This window comes from Oncorhynchus clarkii, chromosome 2 (genome assembly GCF_045791955.1).
Source record: "Oncorhynchus clarkii lewisi isolate Uvic-CL-2024 chromosome 2, UVic_Ocla_1.0, whole genome shotgun sequence".
In the NCBI taxonomy this organism is placed as follows: domain Eukaryota; kingdom Metazoa; phylum Chordata; class Actinopteri; order Salmoniformes; family Salmonidae; genus Oncorhynchus; species Oncorhynchus clarkii.
The window spans coordinates 4,917,796-4,937,108 of record NC_092148.1 but is presented as its reverse complement, the minus strand read 5'-3'; the positions used below and the strand labels follow the sequence as shown (position 1 = coordinate 4,937,108).

Here is a 19,313-nt window from a genome sequence, read left to right as displayed (position 1 = left end):
ACAAACTCCATATTAATGCCCATGATTTTGGAATGAGATGTTCGAGGAGCAGGTGTCCACATACTGTTGGTAGTGTAATGTAAGTTGTAAACAAATACAATACAAATTAGCCATCAGTATCTGAAACAACTGACAGATTTGCCTTGTTATGGGATTTAGGACAAGGCAAGCTGCGTGGAGATTTAAAACCTTGTGTTGTGTGGTTAAAAACTTTTGGCTTTTGGTGCTATTGGCCCAAACAGCTTCTTAACCACGTCAACCCAGGGATTCGATCCTGCAACCTTCCGGTTACTGGCCCAACGCTCTGACCACTAGGCTACCTGCCCCCACCCCTCTAACCACTAGGCTACGCTGTGTTGTGTGATTAAAAACAGCTTTAGGTGCTTACTGGGGGGTGTATATATATATATATACCAGTATCTGTTACAGCGCAGACACACTATGACCTCTATATTATTAAGGACAGATAACAGAAGGATTGACTATATACCTTTATAATACATAACATGTAAATAAGTCACATTAGGAGGGAGGGGCTAAAATTGAAAAGCAGTCAGACTGTGGATTAGTTCACTACAGCTTTGAGCTCTAGTAAATACCAGTATGGGATACACACACACATAAACACAGTCATAATCTGGCTGTCTAGGACTCATCCCATCATCTTTCTCTCTTGGGTAGATGAAACCCCTTCCTTTCTCTGCCACCTGATTCCCAGGGAGGGGAGTCATCAGTGTGTCTGGGCCGGGTCAGAGGGTAGCCCATCAGAAGCTTCTCCCGTGGTTTGCTCTGTGGCTAGTTGAATCATCCTGGAGCAAGTTCCCCAGGCTGGAGAGTCCATAGGAGTTGTCTCCTCATCTTAAGGCAGGTTGGGTGTTGCACGGCAGGGCAGCCTTAGAGCCAGGGGGTCCTCCACCTCAGTAGGGTGGGGGCTTGGCCCAGTCTCCATTAGGGCTCATGGGGGTACTACCCCTGGAGGAGTGGATGGGGCTGCCCTGGCTCAGACCCTGCCTCTGGCCCTCCCAGAAGAGGGCGTCGCTGGGTTTGGGCGGGGAGGGGAAGGACCAGGAGGAGTCATCTAGAGAGGCCTGGTTGAGAGGAGGAGGAGGCAGGAGGACAGGACTAGTACTGTCCAGACCCAAGGCACCAGGGTAGTGGCTGGACCAGGGACCGTTTGGCCAGTAGTCCTCCCTGAGACCCTCCAGAGCCGGTGGGCCCACGGGGGGAAGGCAGGGCCGGCCAGAGCTGGAGGGGACAGGGGGGGCACTAGGGGCTCGGGGCACGGTCATGCAGACTGTTCCATGGCTCAGGTTCTTCTCCACATCGTCCAGGCACTGCACAGGGACAGTTGGTACAGCTAGAGAGAGAGAGAAGGGCACAAACATTTTCTTTAACTTTCTTCAAAATCAGGTTGTCAGATAATTAGAATGTTTTTCCCTGGTCGTGTTCAGTAGACGTCAAAACAGGAGGAAACATTTTGACGCGGTTGTTTCGGTACTAAACTGAACTGGTACAATGACACCAATTGTTGGTTTTCAGTTGCATTATGTTCTACAACGTTATGCCCTACTGAACAAGACCCAGTATTTAGCACCATCACCCTTGCCACCTAACCCAAAGCAGAGGGACAGACAGCCAGACAGGCACCATCACCCTTGCCACCTACCCCAAAGCATAGGGACAGACAGCCAGACAGGCACCATCACCCTTGCCACCTACCCCAAAGCAGAGGGACAGACAGCCAGACAGGCACCATCACCCTTGCCAACTACCCCAAAGCAGAGGGACAGACAGCCAGACAGGCACCATCACCCTTGCCACCTACCCCAAAGCAGAGGGACAGACAGCCAGACAGGCACCATCACCCTTGCCACCTACCCCAAAGCAGAGGGACAGACAGCCAGACAGGCACCATCACCCTTGCCACCTACCCCAAAGCAGAGGGACAGACAGCCAGACAGGCACCATCACCCTTGCCACCTACCCCAAAGCAGAGGGCCAGACAGTCAGACAGGCACCATCACCCTTGCCACCTACCCCAAAGCAGAGGGACAGACAGCCAGACAGGCACCATCACCCTTGCCACCTACCCCAAAGCAGAGGGCCAGACAGCCAGACAGGCACCATCACCCTTGCCACCTACCCCAAAGCAGAGGGACAGACAGCCAGACAGGCACCATCACCCTTGCCACCTACCCCAAAGCAGAGGAACAGACAGCCAGACAGGCACCATCACCCTTGCCACCTACCCCAAAGCAGAGGGCCAGACAGTCAGACAGGCACCATCACCCTTGCCACCTACCCCAAAGCAGAGGGACAGACAGCCAGACAGGCACCATCACCCTTGCAACCTACCCCAAAGCAGAGGAACAGACAGCCAGACAGGCACCATCACCCTTGCCACCTACCCCAAAGCAGAGGGACAGACAGCCAGACAGGCACCATCACCCTTGCCACCTACCCCAAAGCAGAGGGACAGACAGCCAGACAGGCGCCATCACCCTTGCCACCTACCCCAAAACAGAGGGACAAACAGCCAGACAGGCACCATCACCCTTGCCACCTACCCCAAAGCAGAGGGACAGACAGCCAGACAGGCACCATCACCCTTGCCACCTACCCCAAAGCAGAGGGACAGACAGCCAGACAGGCACCATCACCCTTGCCACCTACCCCAAAGCAGAGGGACAGACAGCCAGACAGGCACCATCACCCTTGCCACCTACCCCAAAGCAGAGGGACAGACAGCCAGACAGGCACCATCACCCTTGCCACCTACCCCAAAGCAGAGGGACAGACAGCCAGACAGGCACCATCACCCTTGCCACCTACCCCAAAGCAGAGGGACAGACAGCCAGACAGGCACCATCACCCTTGCCACCTACCCCAAAGCAGAGGGACAGACAGCCAGACAGGCACCATCACCCTTGCCACCTACCCCAAAGCAGAGGGACAGACAGCCAGACAGGCACCATCACCCTTGCCACCTACCCCAAAGCAGAGGGACAGACAGCCAGACAGGCACCATCACCCTTGCCACCTACCCCAAAGCAGAGGGACAGACAGCCAGACAGGCACCATCACCCTTGCCACCTACCCCAAAGCAGAGGGACAGACAGGCACCATCCCCCTTGCCACCTACCCCAAAACAGAGGGACAGACAGGCACCATCACCCTTGCCACCTACCCCAAAGCAGAGGGACAGACAGCCAGACAGCCACCATCACCCTTGCCACCTACCCAAAAGCAGCACTCAAGAAAATAAATCAATTTCAATCAAAGCAACTCATCACACCTGACTGTTCATGAAGACCAGAGAATATTCATTTGGATTATGTTGCAATTTGTCCATGGAACTCTCTTAGTATCGCAACACCACACCATTTATTCCACTGTCTATTATGACTGGCTCTAGTAATCATTTCAGTTAGGGTGACTGGTTCTAGTAATCATTTCAGTTAGTGTGACTGGTTCTAGTAATCATTTCAGTTAGTGTGACTGGTTCTAGTAATCATTTCAGTTAGTGTGACTGGTTCTAGTAATCATTTCAGTTAGGGTGACTGGCTCTAGTAATCATTTCAGTTAGTGTGACTGGCTCTAGTAATCATTTCAGTTAGTGTGACTGGCTCTAGTAATCATTTCAGTTAGTGTGACTGGTTCTAGTAATCATTTCAGTTAGGGTGACTGGCTCTAGTAATCATTTCAGTTAGTGTGACTGGCTCTAGTAATCATTTCAGTTAGTGCGACTGGCTCTAGTAATCATTTCAGTTAGGGTGACTGGCTCTAGTAATCATTTCAGTTAGGGTGACTGGCTCTAGTAATCATTTCAGTTAGGGTGACTGGCTCTAGTAATCATTTCAGTTAGGGTGACTGGCTCTAGTAATCATTTCAGTTAGGGTGACTGGCTCTAGTAATCATTTCAGTTAGGGTGACTGGCTCTAGTAATCATTTCAGTTAGTGTGACTGGCTCTAGTAATCATTTCAGTTAGGGTGACTGGCTCTAGTAATCATTTCAGTTAGGGTGACTGGCTCTAGTAATCATTTCAGTTAGGGTGACTGGCTCTAGTAATCATTTCAGTTAGGGTGACTGGCTCTAGTAATCATTTCAGTTAGTGCGACTGGCTCTAGTAATCATTTGGGCTCAATAATCAACTCTAAATGCTGTTGATTGATATCCATTATCCTCTACATTGGATGAATTGAATCCTCTAAATTGGATGAATGCCAATAACTAGGCTAATTAATTAAAGATGGTTCCTGTGTACCTTGAGGGATGTGTGGTTGGGTGATGCTGACAGAGTGTACCTTTAGGGATATGTGGTTGGGTTGGGTGATGCTGAAAAGGAATTAGTAAACAGTGTGTGAATATAATAGACAACATATTTAGTAAGAAATGATTTATCTTACATTCAGTCAGCATTTTAGTTTAGTTTTATCCTCTAGAAATCAAAGTGACAGACAGACAGGCAGAGCGACAGACAGCCAGACAGGCAGAGCGACAGACAGCCAGAGCGACAAACCGACAGACAGACGAACAGCCATGCAGACCGGCAGAGCGACAGACATACAGACAGGCAGAGCGACAGCCAGACAGACAGGCAGAGCGACAGCCAGACAGACAGGCAGAGGGACAGCCAGACATACAGGCAGAGGGACAGCCAGACAGACAGGCAGAGGGACAGCCAGCCAGACAGGCAGAGGGACAGCCAGCCAGACAGGAAGAGGGACAGTCAGACAGACAGGCAGAGGGACAGACAGGCAGAGCGACAGACAGCCAGACAGGCAGAGGGACAACCAGACAGACAGGCAGAGGGACAACCAGACAGACAGGCAGAGCGACAGCCAGCCAGACAGGCAGAGCGACAGCCAGCCAGACAGGCAGAGCGACAGCCAGCCAGACAGGCAGAGCGACAGACAGCCAGACAGGCAGAGGGACAACCAGACAGACAGGCAGAGGGACAACCAGACAGACAGGCAGAGCGACAACCAGCCAGACAGGCAGAGCGACAGCCAGCCAGACACTGTAGTTTCCAGAGGCTGTATAGCTAATTGGGCTGAGTAGTGTGAGGAGAGATGGGAGTGAGAATCACACCTCTGACGTTCCCTTCAGAACTAGACAGGCTTCAGAAACACAACACACCCAGGCCTGATTAAGGCTTTTAGAGAGATGCATCCCTCAAGAGATAACATGGCTTAGCAACAATATTTAAAGAGAATATACATTTATTTCTATGGTAAAGAGAGTCAGAGCAGTTCAGTCAAACGTCTCACACACACACACACACACACACACACACACACACACACACACACACACACACACACACACACACACACACACACACACCCTCTTTAATATGCAGCACAAACGCATGCAACATTAGACACACACATCATTGGTTTTCTATCCAATCATCCTGTTGAGCAGATAATAATAAAGTTTAAATGAGAGTTCCTCTGTGTTTGATGGAAGAGCAGGAGGCAGAGAGAGACAGAGAGAGAGGCAGAGAGAGACAGAGAGAGAGACAGAGAGAGAGAGAGAGAGAGTCTCATGAGAGTTTCCCATTTGAATAAAAGTGATTTCGTAGTAAGAACCTCTGACGAATACAGATGCTCGGTGTCTTTGAATAAATACACCTCTCCCCTTTTTCTCTCTCATCTAGGAAACAGGATTAGTCTGGGATATTCACTAGAATAAATATATCTGCTCTTTATATTTCATTCTAATTTACACCTCTTGTTTGGTCCCCTGTTCCACAAAGAGAATAGCAACAAACTACATCTCTTCAGGGGTGAAAAACATCAGAACAGGAAAGAGAGATGGCTTTAATATCCTAATATATCCTCTACCATTGTAGTGCTATGATAATAGCTCAGCTGTCTTTCTCCACCTAGCCTACAGTAGAATCCCTCTTTCTTCCACCTAGCCTCCAGTAGCATCCCTCTTTCTCCACCTAGCCTACAGTAGCATCCCTCTTTCTTCCACCTAGCCTACAGTAGCATCCCTCGTTCTTCCACCTAGCCTACAGTAGCATCCCTCTTTCTTCCACCTAGCCTACAGTAGTATAGTAGACTCTCTTTCATCAACAACTTTTATTTTGAAAGATTCCTTGTTGATGGCATGTTGTTTTAAGATGTGTGAAAAGACAGGTTGGGTTTCGTTATCACTCAGAGAGAAGGGGGAAGGGAACCTGAAGAGAAAACATTCATTTCTCTACACTAAATAAGTAGCAGTATGTCAGAAGATCTGCTCTTTAGTCCGAGGCCCTCTCCCTCATACATAGGGATTATGTTAATGAGGGCACATTATCCTGGATTGTTCAGATAGAAATACATTACCTAGAAAATACACACATCTCAAGACATTTCTGTCTGCAACCTTCCAGATCATTACAGAACGTCTGCTGAAAGTGCCCCCAGCCAGGACTTACCTTCTCTGTTAGCTGCTAGCTGTGGTTTAGTATTGACCTCGTCTGTTAGCTGCTAGCTGTGGTTTAGTATTGACCTCGTCTGTTAGCTGCTAGCTGTGGTTTAGTATTGACCTCGTCTGTTAGCTGCTAGCTGTGGTTTAGAATTTACCTCGTCTGTTAGCTGCTAGCTGTGGTTTAGAATTGACCTCGTCTGTTAGCTGCTAGCTGTGGTTTAGAATTTACCTCGGCTGTTAGCTGCTAGCTGTGGTTTAGAATTTACCTCGGCTGTTAGCTGCTAGCTGTGGTTTAGAATTTACCTCGTCTGTGAGCTGCTAGCTGTGGTTTGTAACTCACCTCGTTTGTTAGCTGCTAGCTGTGGTTTGTAACTCACCTCGTCTGTTAGCTGCTAGCTGTGGTTTGTAACTCACCTCGTCTGTGAGCTGCTAGCTGTGGTTTGTAACTCACCTCGTCTGTGAGCTGCTAGCTGTGATTTGTCTCCGAGCTTCTTCACCAGGTCAGACTGTTGTTTCAACACTGAGTGTAGAGAGGAGATCTCAGTGGCCAGGGCCTCATAGGACTGTAGCACTGCCTTATCGCTGTAAAATAACAATACAAGACTACAATGAGACGACACTACAGGACAACACTCCTACATTCATCTACAGGACCATTTACATTTGCACAATACATACTTAAATCAGGAATACACAGATTATTATTTTTTATATTTGTGAAAACAGTAATGCTGCCCCTTTCTGCTGCTCCAAGCAATTCCAGAATATTAAAATAAATACATTTAATTGATAATAGAAGGAAAATCCTTCAACATTATACATTAACGCAAAGACCTAAATACATATTTTCGATTATAGAGTCAAGATGCACAAGACAAGGGGCCTCCCGGGTGGCGCAGTGGTCTAAGGCACTGCATCGCAGCAGGCCATGGGGTGACGCACAATTGGCCTAGCGTCGTCCGGGTTAGGGAGGGTTTGGCCGGTAGGGATATCCTTGTCTCATCGCGCACTAGCGACTCCTGTGGCGGGCCGGGCGCAGTGCACGCTGACCAGGTCGCCAGGTGTACGGTGTTTCCTCCGACACATTGGTGCGGCTGGCTTCCGGGTTGGATGCGCGCTGTGTTAAGAAGCAGTGCGGCTTGGTTGGGTTGTGTTTTGGAGGACGCATGACCTTCAACCTTCGTCTCTCCCGAGCAGTAACTACTAACAATTGGATACCACGAAAAAAATTTAAATAATAAATAAATAAATGAACAAGACAAGATGTTTTGAGCATCAAAAAGGGGAGTTTGAGACGTGATGTTGGTGGCAGCACCTGGAAGACTGCCTTGTAGAGGAGCACAGATCTCATGAACACAGACTAAACCGGACTCAGCGGAGAGAGAGACACCAGGGGATAAAAAAATATAAAAAATCTACAACGTTACTGATTTTCTACTGAATTATAACATATTTATTTGCCAAGTGCTTTTCAAACCTTACACTTTAAAAAAAAAAAAAAGATGCTCGGGCTTAAAAGATTTCTCTGTGAGATTCACAGGATGGAGAAGGAATCGTTTCAGACAGGCACCTGTTCGGTGCGATAAAAGGCTATTACTTTGTTCTCTATGAATAAAACTCTGGGTCTGTAGCGCCAACTAGTGGACATAATAATGTACTGGAGGAGGTCCAAATGAGATCAAATCCCTTTGTATTTGTCAAACGCTCCTGATACACACACAGCTGTAGTGAACTTTACAGTGAAATGCTTCTTCACCAGCCATTTCCCAACCATGTATAGTTTAAGGATGAAACATTTGCTAAATAAACTAGGAAATAGTAACACAATAAAATAATGAGACTATATACAAGGAGTACAGAGTCACTGTGCAGGGGTACCAGGTAGTAATGAGACTATATACAAGGAGTACCAGTACAGAGTCACTGTGCAGTGATACCAGGTAGTAATGAGAATATATACAAGGAGTACAGAGTCACTGTGCAGGGGTACCAGGTAGTAATGAGACTATATACAAGGAGTACCAGTACAGAGTCAATGTGCAGGGGTACCAGGTAGTAATGATACTATATACAAGGAGTACCAGTCACTGTGCAGGGGTACCAGGTAGTAATGAGACTATATACCAGGAGTACAGAGTCACTGTGCAGGGGTACCAGGTAGTAATGAGACTATATACAAGGAGTACAGAGTCACGGTGCAGGGGTACCAGGTAGTAATGAGACTATATACAAGGAGTAAAGTCACTGTGCAGGGGTACCAGGTAGTAATGAGACTATATACAAGGAGTACCAGTACAGAGTCACTGTGCAGGGGTACCAGGTAGTAATGAGACTATATACAAGGAGTACAGAGTCACTGTGCAATGGTACCAGGTAGTAATGAGACTATATACAAGGAGTACCAGTCACTGTGCAGGGGTACCAGGTAGTAATGAGACTATATACAAGGAGTACCAGTACAGAGTCACTGTGCAGGGGTACCAGGTAGTAATGAGACTATATACAAGGAGTACAGAGTCACGGTGCAGGGGTACCAGGTAGTAATGAGACTATATACAAGGAGTACAGAGTCACTGTGCAGGGGTACCAGGTAGTAATGAGACTATATACAAGGAGTAGAGTCACGGTGCAGGGGTACCAGGTAGTAATGAGACTATATACAAGGAGTACCAGTACAGAGTCAGGGGTAGCAGGTAGTTGAGGTAATATGTACATGTAGGTGGAGGTGAAAGTGTCTTGGCAATCAGGATAGACAATAAACAGAGTAGCAGCAACGTGAAGAGTGTGAAGTGTGTGAAAGAGTGTCTGTGTGTGGCGTCAATATGTGTGTGTGAGCGTATGGTATGTGTAAATATATATATATATATAGCCAGTGAGTGTATATAGAGCCAATGTGTGTATATAGAGCCAGTGAGTCCAGTGAGTATATATAGAGCCAGTGAGTGTATATAGGAGCCAGTGAGTGTATATAGAGCCAGTGAGTGTATATAGAGCCAGTGAGTCCAGTGAGTGTATATAGAGCCAGTGAGTGTATATAGAGTCAGTGAGTGTATAAAGAGCCAGTGAGTCCAGTGAGTGTAAATAGAGCCAGTGGGTGTATACAGAACCAGTGAGTGTATATGGAGCCAGTGAGTCCAGTGAGTGTATATAGAGCCAGTGAGTGTATATAGAGCCAGTGAGTGTATATAGAGCCAGTGAGTCCAGTGAGTGTATATAGAGCCAGTGAGTGTATATAGAGCCAGTGAGTGTATATAGAGCCAGTGAGTGTATATAGAGCCAGTGAGTCCAGTGAGTGTATATAGAGCCAGTGAGTGTATATAGAGCCAGTGTAAGAGAGATAAGATATTAGTGTTCATCAGCATGGGGACAACTGGCAGAGTTGGTTGTTTTGCAACAACTGATGCCTTGAATTTCTGTGGCACGCATCCTAGTCTATTCTAGTACGATCCGTCTATCTGAGTGGCATGCATCCTAGTCTATTCTAGTACGATCCTTCTATCTGAGTGGCATGCATCCTAGTCTATTCTAGTACGATCCGTCTATCTGAGTGGCATGCATCCTAGTTTATTCTAGTACGATCCTTCTATCTGAGTGGCATGCATCCTAGTCTATTCTAGTACGATCCGTCTATCTGAGTGGCATGCATCCTAGTCTATTCTAGTACGATCCGTCTATCTGAGTGGCATGTCCCAGTACTCAGACGAGTTTCTTATTGAAAGTGAACCCTGTTGCTAGGTAAACTACAGACATAGATCTACAGAGGTAAACAATGCTCTGTCTCCACCTGGTGGCTGGTGTATGGCATCTACACAATGACAGGTGTTTCAAATGGGGCTAAATTCTGCTTCAATTTATTTAGTGAGATCTTTCCCCCCTGGTGTCAAACCTGAAGAAGTAGTTCTGAGGAGATGAAGGACATACCTGGGGTTGGACTCCACGTGATTCTGGTCACAGTCAGTTCCAGAAGAATCCTAGGAAGAGGGAGGTCATCAAAAGAGTTATAATTGAAACCCTAGAATAAGAGCGTAGTTCACAGACCATGTCTGGAAAAGAAAGCCAGGGAAACTACACTGGCATTCTGGTTGATCCACAATGTGTGTTAATGGACCTCAAACAAAGGTTTCTGGGTCAACATATCTTCACCAGGTTTTTGGGTAAACAGACCTTCACCGGGTTTCTGGGTCAACAGACCTTCACTGGGTTTTTGGGTCAACAGACCTTCACCGGGGTTTTTGGGTCAACAGACCTTCACTGGGTTTTTGGGTCAACAGACCTTCACCGGGTTTTTGGGTAAACAGACCTTCACTGGGTTTCTGGGTCAACAGACCTTCACCGGGGTTTTTGGGTCAACAGATCTTCACCGGGTTTCTGGGTCAACAGACCTTCACCAGGGTTCTGGGTCAACAGACCTTCACCGGGGTTTCTGGGTCAACAGACCTTCACCGGGTTTTGGGGTCAACAGACCTTCACCAGGGTTTCTGGGTCAACAGACCTTCACCAGGGTTTCTGGGTCAACAGACCTTCACCAGGGTTTTTGGGTCAACAGAACCTTTATGAATGAAACACACTAGTTCTATATCCATATAGTCTTACCCCACAGTGTCCCTGCAGTCGGTTCTTCTCCAGAGTCATCCTCTCCAACTCCTCCTGCAGAGTATGCATCTTCAGTTCACTGTTGATCCTGTCCACCTGCCAGTAGTCCTGAGTACTGGTTAGAGACTTCATCACTATGGAGACAGAGAACACACACACACGGTTAGAATACAACGTTGTCACTTCTGGGTCATGTGACATCAGTCCCCTTCTACTTCTGTAACACTGTAGAAACGTTGAACATCAGGGTAGAGAAGGTTGAACAATGAACACTCTAGCTTGTCTGTGGGATAGTGGGCACATTGGGATTTGAGCGTCTAGACTCAGTGAAAAGTCATGGGCATTAACTGTCCCTTAAGGTTAAGTCCCTTGGCTGAGGTTAAGTCCCTTGGCTGAGGTTAAGTCCCTGGTCATTAAAGTCCCCTGGCTGAGGTTAAGTCCCTGGTCATTAAAGTCCCATGGCTGAGATTAAGTCCCTGGTCATTAAAGTCCCTTGGCTGAGGTTAAGTCCCTGGTCATTAAAGTCCCTTGGCTGAGGTTAAGTCCCTTGGCTGAGGTTAAGTCCCTTGGCTGAGGTTAAGTCCCTTGGCTGAGGTTAAGTCCCTTTGCTGAGGTTAAGTCCCTGGTCATTAAAGTCCCTTGGCTGAGGTTAAGTCCCTTGGCTGAGGTTAAGTCCCTTGGCTGAGGTTAAGTCCCTTGGCTGAGGTTAAGTCCCTGGTCATTAAAGTCCCTTGGCTGAGGTTAAGTCCCTGGTCATTAAAGTCCCCTGGCTGAGGTTAAGTCCCTGGTCATTAAAGTCCCTTGGCTGAGGTTAGGTCCCTGGTCATTAAAGTCCCCTGGCTGAGGTTAAGTCCCTGGTCATTAAAGTCCCTTGGCTGAGGTTAAGTCCCTTGGCTGAGGTTAAGTCCCTTGGCTGAGGTTAAGTCCCTGGTCATTAAAGTCCCTTGGCTGAGGTTAAGTCCCTGGTCATTAAAGTCCCCTGGCTGAGGTTAAGTCCCTGGTCATTAAAGTCCCTTGGCTGAGGTTAGGTCCCTGGTCATTAAAGTCCCCTGGCTGAGGTTAAGTCCCTGGTCATTAAAGTCCCTTGGCTGAGGTTAAGTCCCTGATCATTAAAGTCCCTTGGCTGGTCCCTGGTCATTAAAGTACCTTGGCTGAGGTTAAGTCCCTGGTCATTAAAGTACCTTGGCTGGTCTCCATCTCAGTCTTTAACTGCAGCAGCTCCATCTCTTTGGCCTGCAGCTGCTCATTCAGGAGCCTCTCAGACTCACTCTTCTCCCTCTTCTAGAGAAACACAGTTAAAAAAAAAGATAGATATGATGAAGAGTAAAAATTGAAGAGTCAGTGAAGGAGAGAGGAGGAGAGACGGTTACAAAGAGACAGGATAAAGACAGGAAGAGATACGGACCAGCTGGACCTAGTGGACTGTCCACACCAGCTGGACCTAGTGGACTGTCCACACCAGCTGGACCTAGTGGACTGTCCACACCAGCTGGACCTAGTGGACTGTCCACACCAGCTGGACCTAGTGGACTGTCCACACCAGCTGACTGTCCACACCAGCTGGACCTAGTGGACTGTACACACCAGCTGGACCTAGTGGACTGTACACACCAGCTGGACCTAGTGGACTGTACACACCAGCTGGACCTAGTGGACTGTACACACCAGCTGGACCTAGTGGACTGTACACACCAGCTGGACCTAGTGGACTGTACACACCAGCTGACTGTCCACACCAGCTGGACCTAGTGGACTGTCCACACCAGCTGGACCTAGTGGACTGTCCACACCAGCTGGACCTAGTGGACTGTCCACACCAGCTGGACCTAGTGGACTGTCCACACCAGCTGGACCTAGTGGACTGTCCACACCAGCTGGACCTAGTGGACTGTCCACACCAGCTGGACCTAGTGGACTGTCCACACCAGCTGGACCTAGTGGACTGTCCACACCAGCTGGACCTAGTGGACTGTCCACACCAGCTGGACCTAGTGGACTGTACACACCAGCTGGACCTAGTGGACTGTACACACCAGCTGGACCTAGTGGACTGTCCACACCAGCTGGACCTAGTGGACTGTCCACACCAGCTGGACCTAGTGGACTGTCCACACCAGCTGGACCTAGTGGACTGTCCACACCAGCTGGACCTAGTGGACTGTCCACACCAGCTGGACCTAGTGGACTGTCCACACCAGCTGGACCTAGTGGACTGTCCACACCAGCTGGACCTAGTGGACTGTCCACACCAGCTGGACCTAGTGGACTGTCCACACCAGCTGGACCTAGTGGACTGTCCACACCAGCTGGACCTAGTGGACTGTCCACACCAGCTGGACCTAGTGGACTGTCCACACCAGCTGGACCTAGTGGACTGTCCACACCAGCTGGACCTAGTGGACTGTCCACACCAGCTGGACCTAGTGGACTGTCCACACCAGCTGGACCTAGTGGACTGTCCACACCAGCTGGACCTAGTGGACTGTCTACACCAGCTGGACCTAGTGGACTGTCCACACCAGCTGGACCTAGTGGACTGTCCACACCAGCTGGACCTAGTGGACTGTCCACACCAGCTGGACCTAGTGGACTGTACACACCAGCTGGACCTAGTGGACGGTCCACGCCAGCTGGACCTAGTGGACTGTACACACCAGCTGGACCTAGTGGACTGTCCACACCAGCTGACTGTACACACCAGCTGGACCTAGTGGGCTGTCCACACCAGCTGGACCTAGTGGGCTGTCTATACCAGCTGGACCTAGTGGGCTGTCTATACCAGCTGGACCTAGTGGACTGTCCACACCAGCTGGACCTAGTGGACTGTCTATACCAGCTGGACCTAGTGGACTGTACACACCAGCTGGACCTAGTGGACTGTACACACCAGCTGGACCTAGTGGACTGTACATACCAGTTTATTAAGCTCCAGCTGCAGGTCCTCCTTCTCCATGTAGATGCCACGGTAGGCACTGAAGGCCTTGTTGACGTACTGGGGTCCTTCAGCTACAGGTTACAACCACACATCAGTTACAACACAGCTACAGATTAAAACACACGGCCACAGGTTAAAACACACGGCCACAGGTTAAAACACACGGCCACAGGTTAAAACACACGGCCACAGGTTAAAACACACGGCCACAGGTTAAAACACACGGCCACAGGTTAAAACACACGGCCACAGGTTAAAACACACGGCCACAGGTTACAACACACGGCCACAGGGTACAACACACAGCCACAGGGTACAACACACAGCCACAGGGTACAACACACAGCCACAGGGTACAACACACAGCCACAGGGTACAACACACAGCCACAGGGTACAACACACAGCCACAGGGTACAACACACAGCCACAGGGTACAACACACAGCCACAGGGTACAACACACAGCCACAGGGTACAACACACAGCCACAGGGTACAACACACAGCCACAGGGTACAACACACAGCCACAGGGTACAACACACAGCCACAGGGTACAACACACAGCCACAGGGTACAACACACAGCCACAGGGTACAACACACAGCCACAGGGTACAACACACAGCCACAGGGTACAACACACAGCCACAGGGTACAACACACAGCCACAGGGTACAACACACAGCCACAGGGTACAACACACAGCCACAGGGTACAACACACAGCCACAGGGTACAACACGCAGCTACAGGGTACAACACGCAGCTACAGGATACAACACACAGCTACAGGTTAAAACACACAGCCACAGGTTAAAACACACAGCCACAGGTTAAAACACACAGCCACAGGTTAAAACACACAGCTACAGGGTACAACACACAGCCACAGGGTACAACACACAGCCACAGGGTACAACACACAGCCACAGGGTACAACACACAGCCACAGGGTACAACACACAGCCACAGGGTACAACACACAGCCACAGGGTACAACACACAGCCACAGGGTACAACACGCAGCTACAGGGTACAACACGCAGCTACAGGATACAACACACAGCTACAGGTTAAAACACACAGCCACAGGTTAAAACACACAGCCACAGGTTAAAACACACAGCCACAGGTTAAAACACACAGCTACAGGGTACAACACACAGCCACAGGGTACAACACACAGCCACAGGGTACAACACACAGCCACAGGGTACAACACACAGCCACAGGGTACAACACAGCCACAGGTTAAAACACACGGCCACAGGTTAAAACACACGGCCACAGGTTAAAACACACAGCCACAGGGTACAACACACAGCCACAGGGTACAACACACAGCCACAGGGTACAACACACAGCCACAGGGTACAACACACAGCCACAGGGTACAACACACATCCACAGGGTACAACACACAGCCACAGGGTACAACACACAGCCACAGGGTACAACACACAGCCACAGGGTACAACACACAGCCACAGGGTACAACACACAGCCACAGGGTACAACACACAGCCACAGGGTACAACACACAGCCACAGGGTACAACACACAGCCACAGGGTACAACACACAGCCACAGGGTACAACACACAGCCACAGGGTACAACACACAGCCACAGGGTACAACACGCAGCCACAGGGTACAACACGCAGCCACAGGGTACAACACGCAGCTACAGGGTACAACACGCAGCTACAGGATACAACACACAGCTACAGGTTAAAACACACAGCCACAGGTTAAAACACACGGCCACAGGTTAAAACACACAGCCACAGGTTAAAACACACAGCTACAGGGTACAACACACAGCCACAGGGTACAACACACAGCCACAGGGTACAACACACAGCCACAGGGTACAACACACAGCCACAGGTTACAACACACAGCTACAGGTTAAAACACACAGCTACAGGTACAACACACAGCTACAGGATACAACACACAGCTACAGGGTACAACACACAGCTACAGGGTACAACACACAGCTACAGGGTACAACACACAGCTACAGGGTACAACACACAGCTACAGGGTACAACACACAGCTACAGGGTACAACACACAGCTACAGGGTACAACACACTGCTGTTGAATCTCATGATGCAAGCCTCTCCATGAACAGGATTACCTCAACACATTGATAAGTGACAATGTTTTACTGTGCGAACAACCCATGACAATTGAGCTAGATGTACTTTGACCATTTGAGGTTTTATCTGTTCCCCAAAAATAAATCAATGACTCTATCAGGATAATAAAGTTGTATTTTAATGCTACTGCTGAGAACTTACTGTATCAATATACGCATGTATGAAGTTGTTCCTGTTGTGTCTTAATGAAGCCCCACCACCCCCCCCCCCCCCCATCCTGTACCTTATCTTCCAGTTGTTTGACTCTCTTCCTCAGCAGTGTGTTCTCTCTCTCCGTGTCTCTCAGCCTCTTCTTGATGTCCTCGTACGCTGTGACCAAGGCAAAGTGGGAGGCTACGGACTCGTCCCCAGCACACACGGACACGGGGCTCTCCCCTGCTCCACCGTACGCTGTCTCATGCTTCAGAATGCAGATATCATCCTCCACTGCCTCCATGCCAAGCTCCATGCCAGGCCTAGCTAGTAGAGAGCAGAGGTAGATCCGAGGAGTCAATTATACACAACTAAGACAATAATGCCAAGCTCCATGCCAGGCTTAGCTAGTAGAGAGCAGAGGTAGCCCCAAGGAATCAATTATACACAACTAAGACAATACAATAATGCCAAGCTCCATGCCAGGCCTAGCTAGTAGAGAGCAGAGGTAGACCCGAGGAGTCAATTACACACAACTAAGACAATAATGCCAAGCTCCATGCCAGGCCTAGCTAGTAGAGAACAGAGGTAGACCCAAGGAGTCAATTATACACAACTAAGACAATAATGCCAAGCTCCATGCCAGGCCTAGCTAGTAGAGAGCAGAGGTAGACCCGAGGAGTCAATTATACACAACTAAGACAATAATGCCAAGCTCCATGCCAGACCTAGCTAGTAGAGAACAGAGGTAGACCCGAGGAGTCAATTATACACAACTAAGACAATAATGCCAAGCGCCATGCCAGGCCTAGCTAGTAGAGAGCAGAGGTAGACCCGAGGAGTCAATTATACACAACTAAGACAATAATGCCAAGCTCCATGCCAGGCCTAGCTAGTAGAGAGCAGAGGTAGACCCGAGGAGTCAATTATACACAACTAAGACAATAATGCCAAGCTCCATGCCAGACCTAGCTAGTAGAGAACAGAGGTAGACCCGAGGAGTCAATTATACACAACTAAGACAATAATGCCAAGCTCCATGCCAGACCTAGCTAGTAGAGAACAGAGGTAGACCCGAGGAGTCAGTAGTAACACAACTAAGACAATAATGCCAAGCTCCATGCCAGACCTAGCTAGTAGAGAACAGAGGTAGACCCGAGGAGTCAGTAGTAACACAACTAAGACAATAATGCCAAGCTCCATGCCAGGCCTAGCTAGTAGAGAACAGAGGTAGACCCGAGGAGTCAGTAGTAACACAACTAAGACAAAACAATAGTCATGAGTTTGACAGAGTTGCATATATTTGGGAACAAATGTATTTATTTCCAGCAGACTTTAGAATGACAATCGTTGTGCGCCGTGCCAGTTGTGCTACAAATCCAGGATTGAGATTCTAGCGATGAGTTGATCTCACTGCTTGAAAATGCAGAGAAAAGTTAAAAAATAAATAGGAGGAGCAGGTTGAACACCTCTCTCTTTCTTATCTGAGCCATAACACTCTGCGTTGGGCTTGGCTGTGTGTGCAAGACACCACGATAACCAGCTCTGCATTGGGCTTGGCTGCGTGTGCAAGACACCACGATAACCAGCTCTGGGACACAACATCGTGAGTCTGTGTATTGGTTGGATTCCCAATACACCGACTCCTGATGTTGTGTCCCAATGTTACACGATAACGGAAGTGAGAGCTAAGGAACTGTTGCGTCAAAGAGAAACCAAAACCAACGTTGTATGTCATGACACTTGTTGAAATGAATCTATCTATTATTGAAACGATTAGTTAAAACCATAATCAATTATCGGTTAAAAACAATTCGTACAAATATCAGGTTGTCATAAAATAAACAGGTCCCTTTCCACCACACCAGGAAAAAAAATCAAAACATCAGCATTTCGAAGGACGTTAGCATAGCTAGCTACCGTTAGCAACTCGGGACAGGCCATTTATTCAATATGGATCAACCAAAACTAAAGACTGATGTGTTATCTATCGTGCTAAATTGCTAACCTAGACCTTACAACTGTGAGACAGTTTTCTATGACAGTCTTATAGCAGTTATCTGGCAGCTAAACGATACAAGAATACGCAGCCAGCTGATGATCAATTGATGCTAGCTAGCCGCGTTAGCTTATTTTACCTTTGTTGATGTTGTTTTCGACGATATCACGTTGTGTATCTACCGAGCATGGTTTAGTACCAATTTACGGGACGACTGTGATGCCAAAAAAATAGACCTCTCTGTTGTAAATCGTTATTTGATATGTTTTCGATATAAAATACATTTGTGATTAAACATGAACCAGGAAACGTCCGACGTCTTGTGAAATGTCACTTTAAAAAACTTCCGGGGTTGATGTGACTTTCAAAATAAAAGCCCCGATGTCATCCTCGACTTAAAAAAAAAACTATGAATCTGGTTGTGTAGCTAGATAAACTACTCGGATGAATACTATAATATTTGAAAAGCTTCCAAACTATGGGTTAGAGATTATAGAAACAATATCATGTGTATTCATACAAAAAAAAATATGACATGAACAGCATTTCTGGTCTCGGGTTTCTTCTGACCTCTCCCCTGCAAAGTTCGGCACTCCATTATTTTAGCCTTTTGCCGGGTAGCTAGCAAAATGCGAGCTGGCTAGCTAAATTCGCTAGTAGTAGTGATGCACATTAGCGATTCAATCTGTGTAAGGTTAAATACATTTATTCGGAGATAGCTAGCCAGCCAGTAAGTTACCTATTAATATATTTTTGAAACGACTTGAACGAATAGGGACGTTAGCTAGGCGCTAATGAGAATGATTATTTTTTAATCCAAAGCTAGAATGTTGTTAGCCAGCTGGCTAACGTTAGCTAGAATCATGACGATCTAAATGTGTGGATCATTAGCAAAGGCCATTCATTAATTGTCTAGCTAGTAGCTCAGTATATTCAAACATATTTGCTAGCAAGTAGTCTTAGCAAATACATTATAGATCGCTGACACTGATTTATTTTCTCTATGACAATATCAGATGGGCTAGCTAGCCAACATGTTTGTGTTTACTTGTTTAGGTCAGC

General features: G+C 48.0%; 1 protein-coding gene across 1 annotated transcript; it reads right to left on the bottom strand.

Annotated features, from left to right (window-relative positions):
• Window positions 1-340: 340 nt before the first annotated feature.
• Window positions 341-18,579, bottom strand: LOC139419003 (5-azacytidine-induced protein 2-like). Its single transcript, XM_071168813.1, has 9 exons — window positions 18,391-18,579; window positions 16,344-16,579; window positions 14,703-14,718; window positions 13,932-14,023; window positions 12,199-12,298; window positions 11,018-11,151; window positions 10,346-10,395; window positions 6,876-7,006; window positions 341-1,357 (listed from the first exon to the last, which is right to left on the bottom strand). The coding sequence occupies exons 2-9, from the start codon at window positions 16,566-16,568 to the stop codon at window positions 918-920; spliced, it is 1,188 nt and encodes a 395-aa protein (XP_071024914.1). The 5' UTR covers window positions 16,569-16,579; window positions 18,391-18,579; the 3' UTR covers window positions 341-917.
• Window positions 18,580-19,313: the final 734 nt, after the last annotated feature.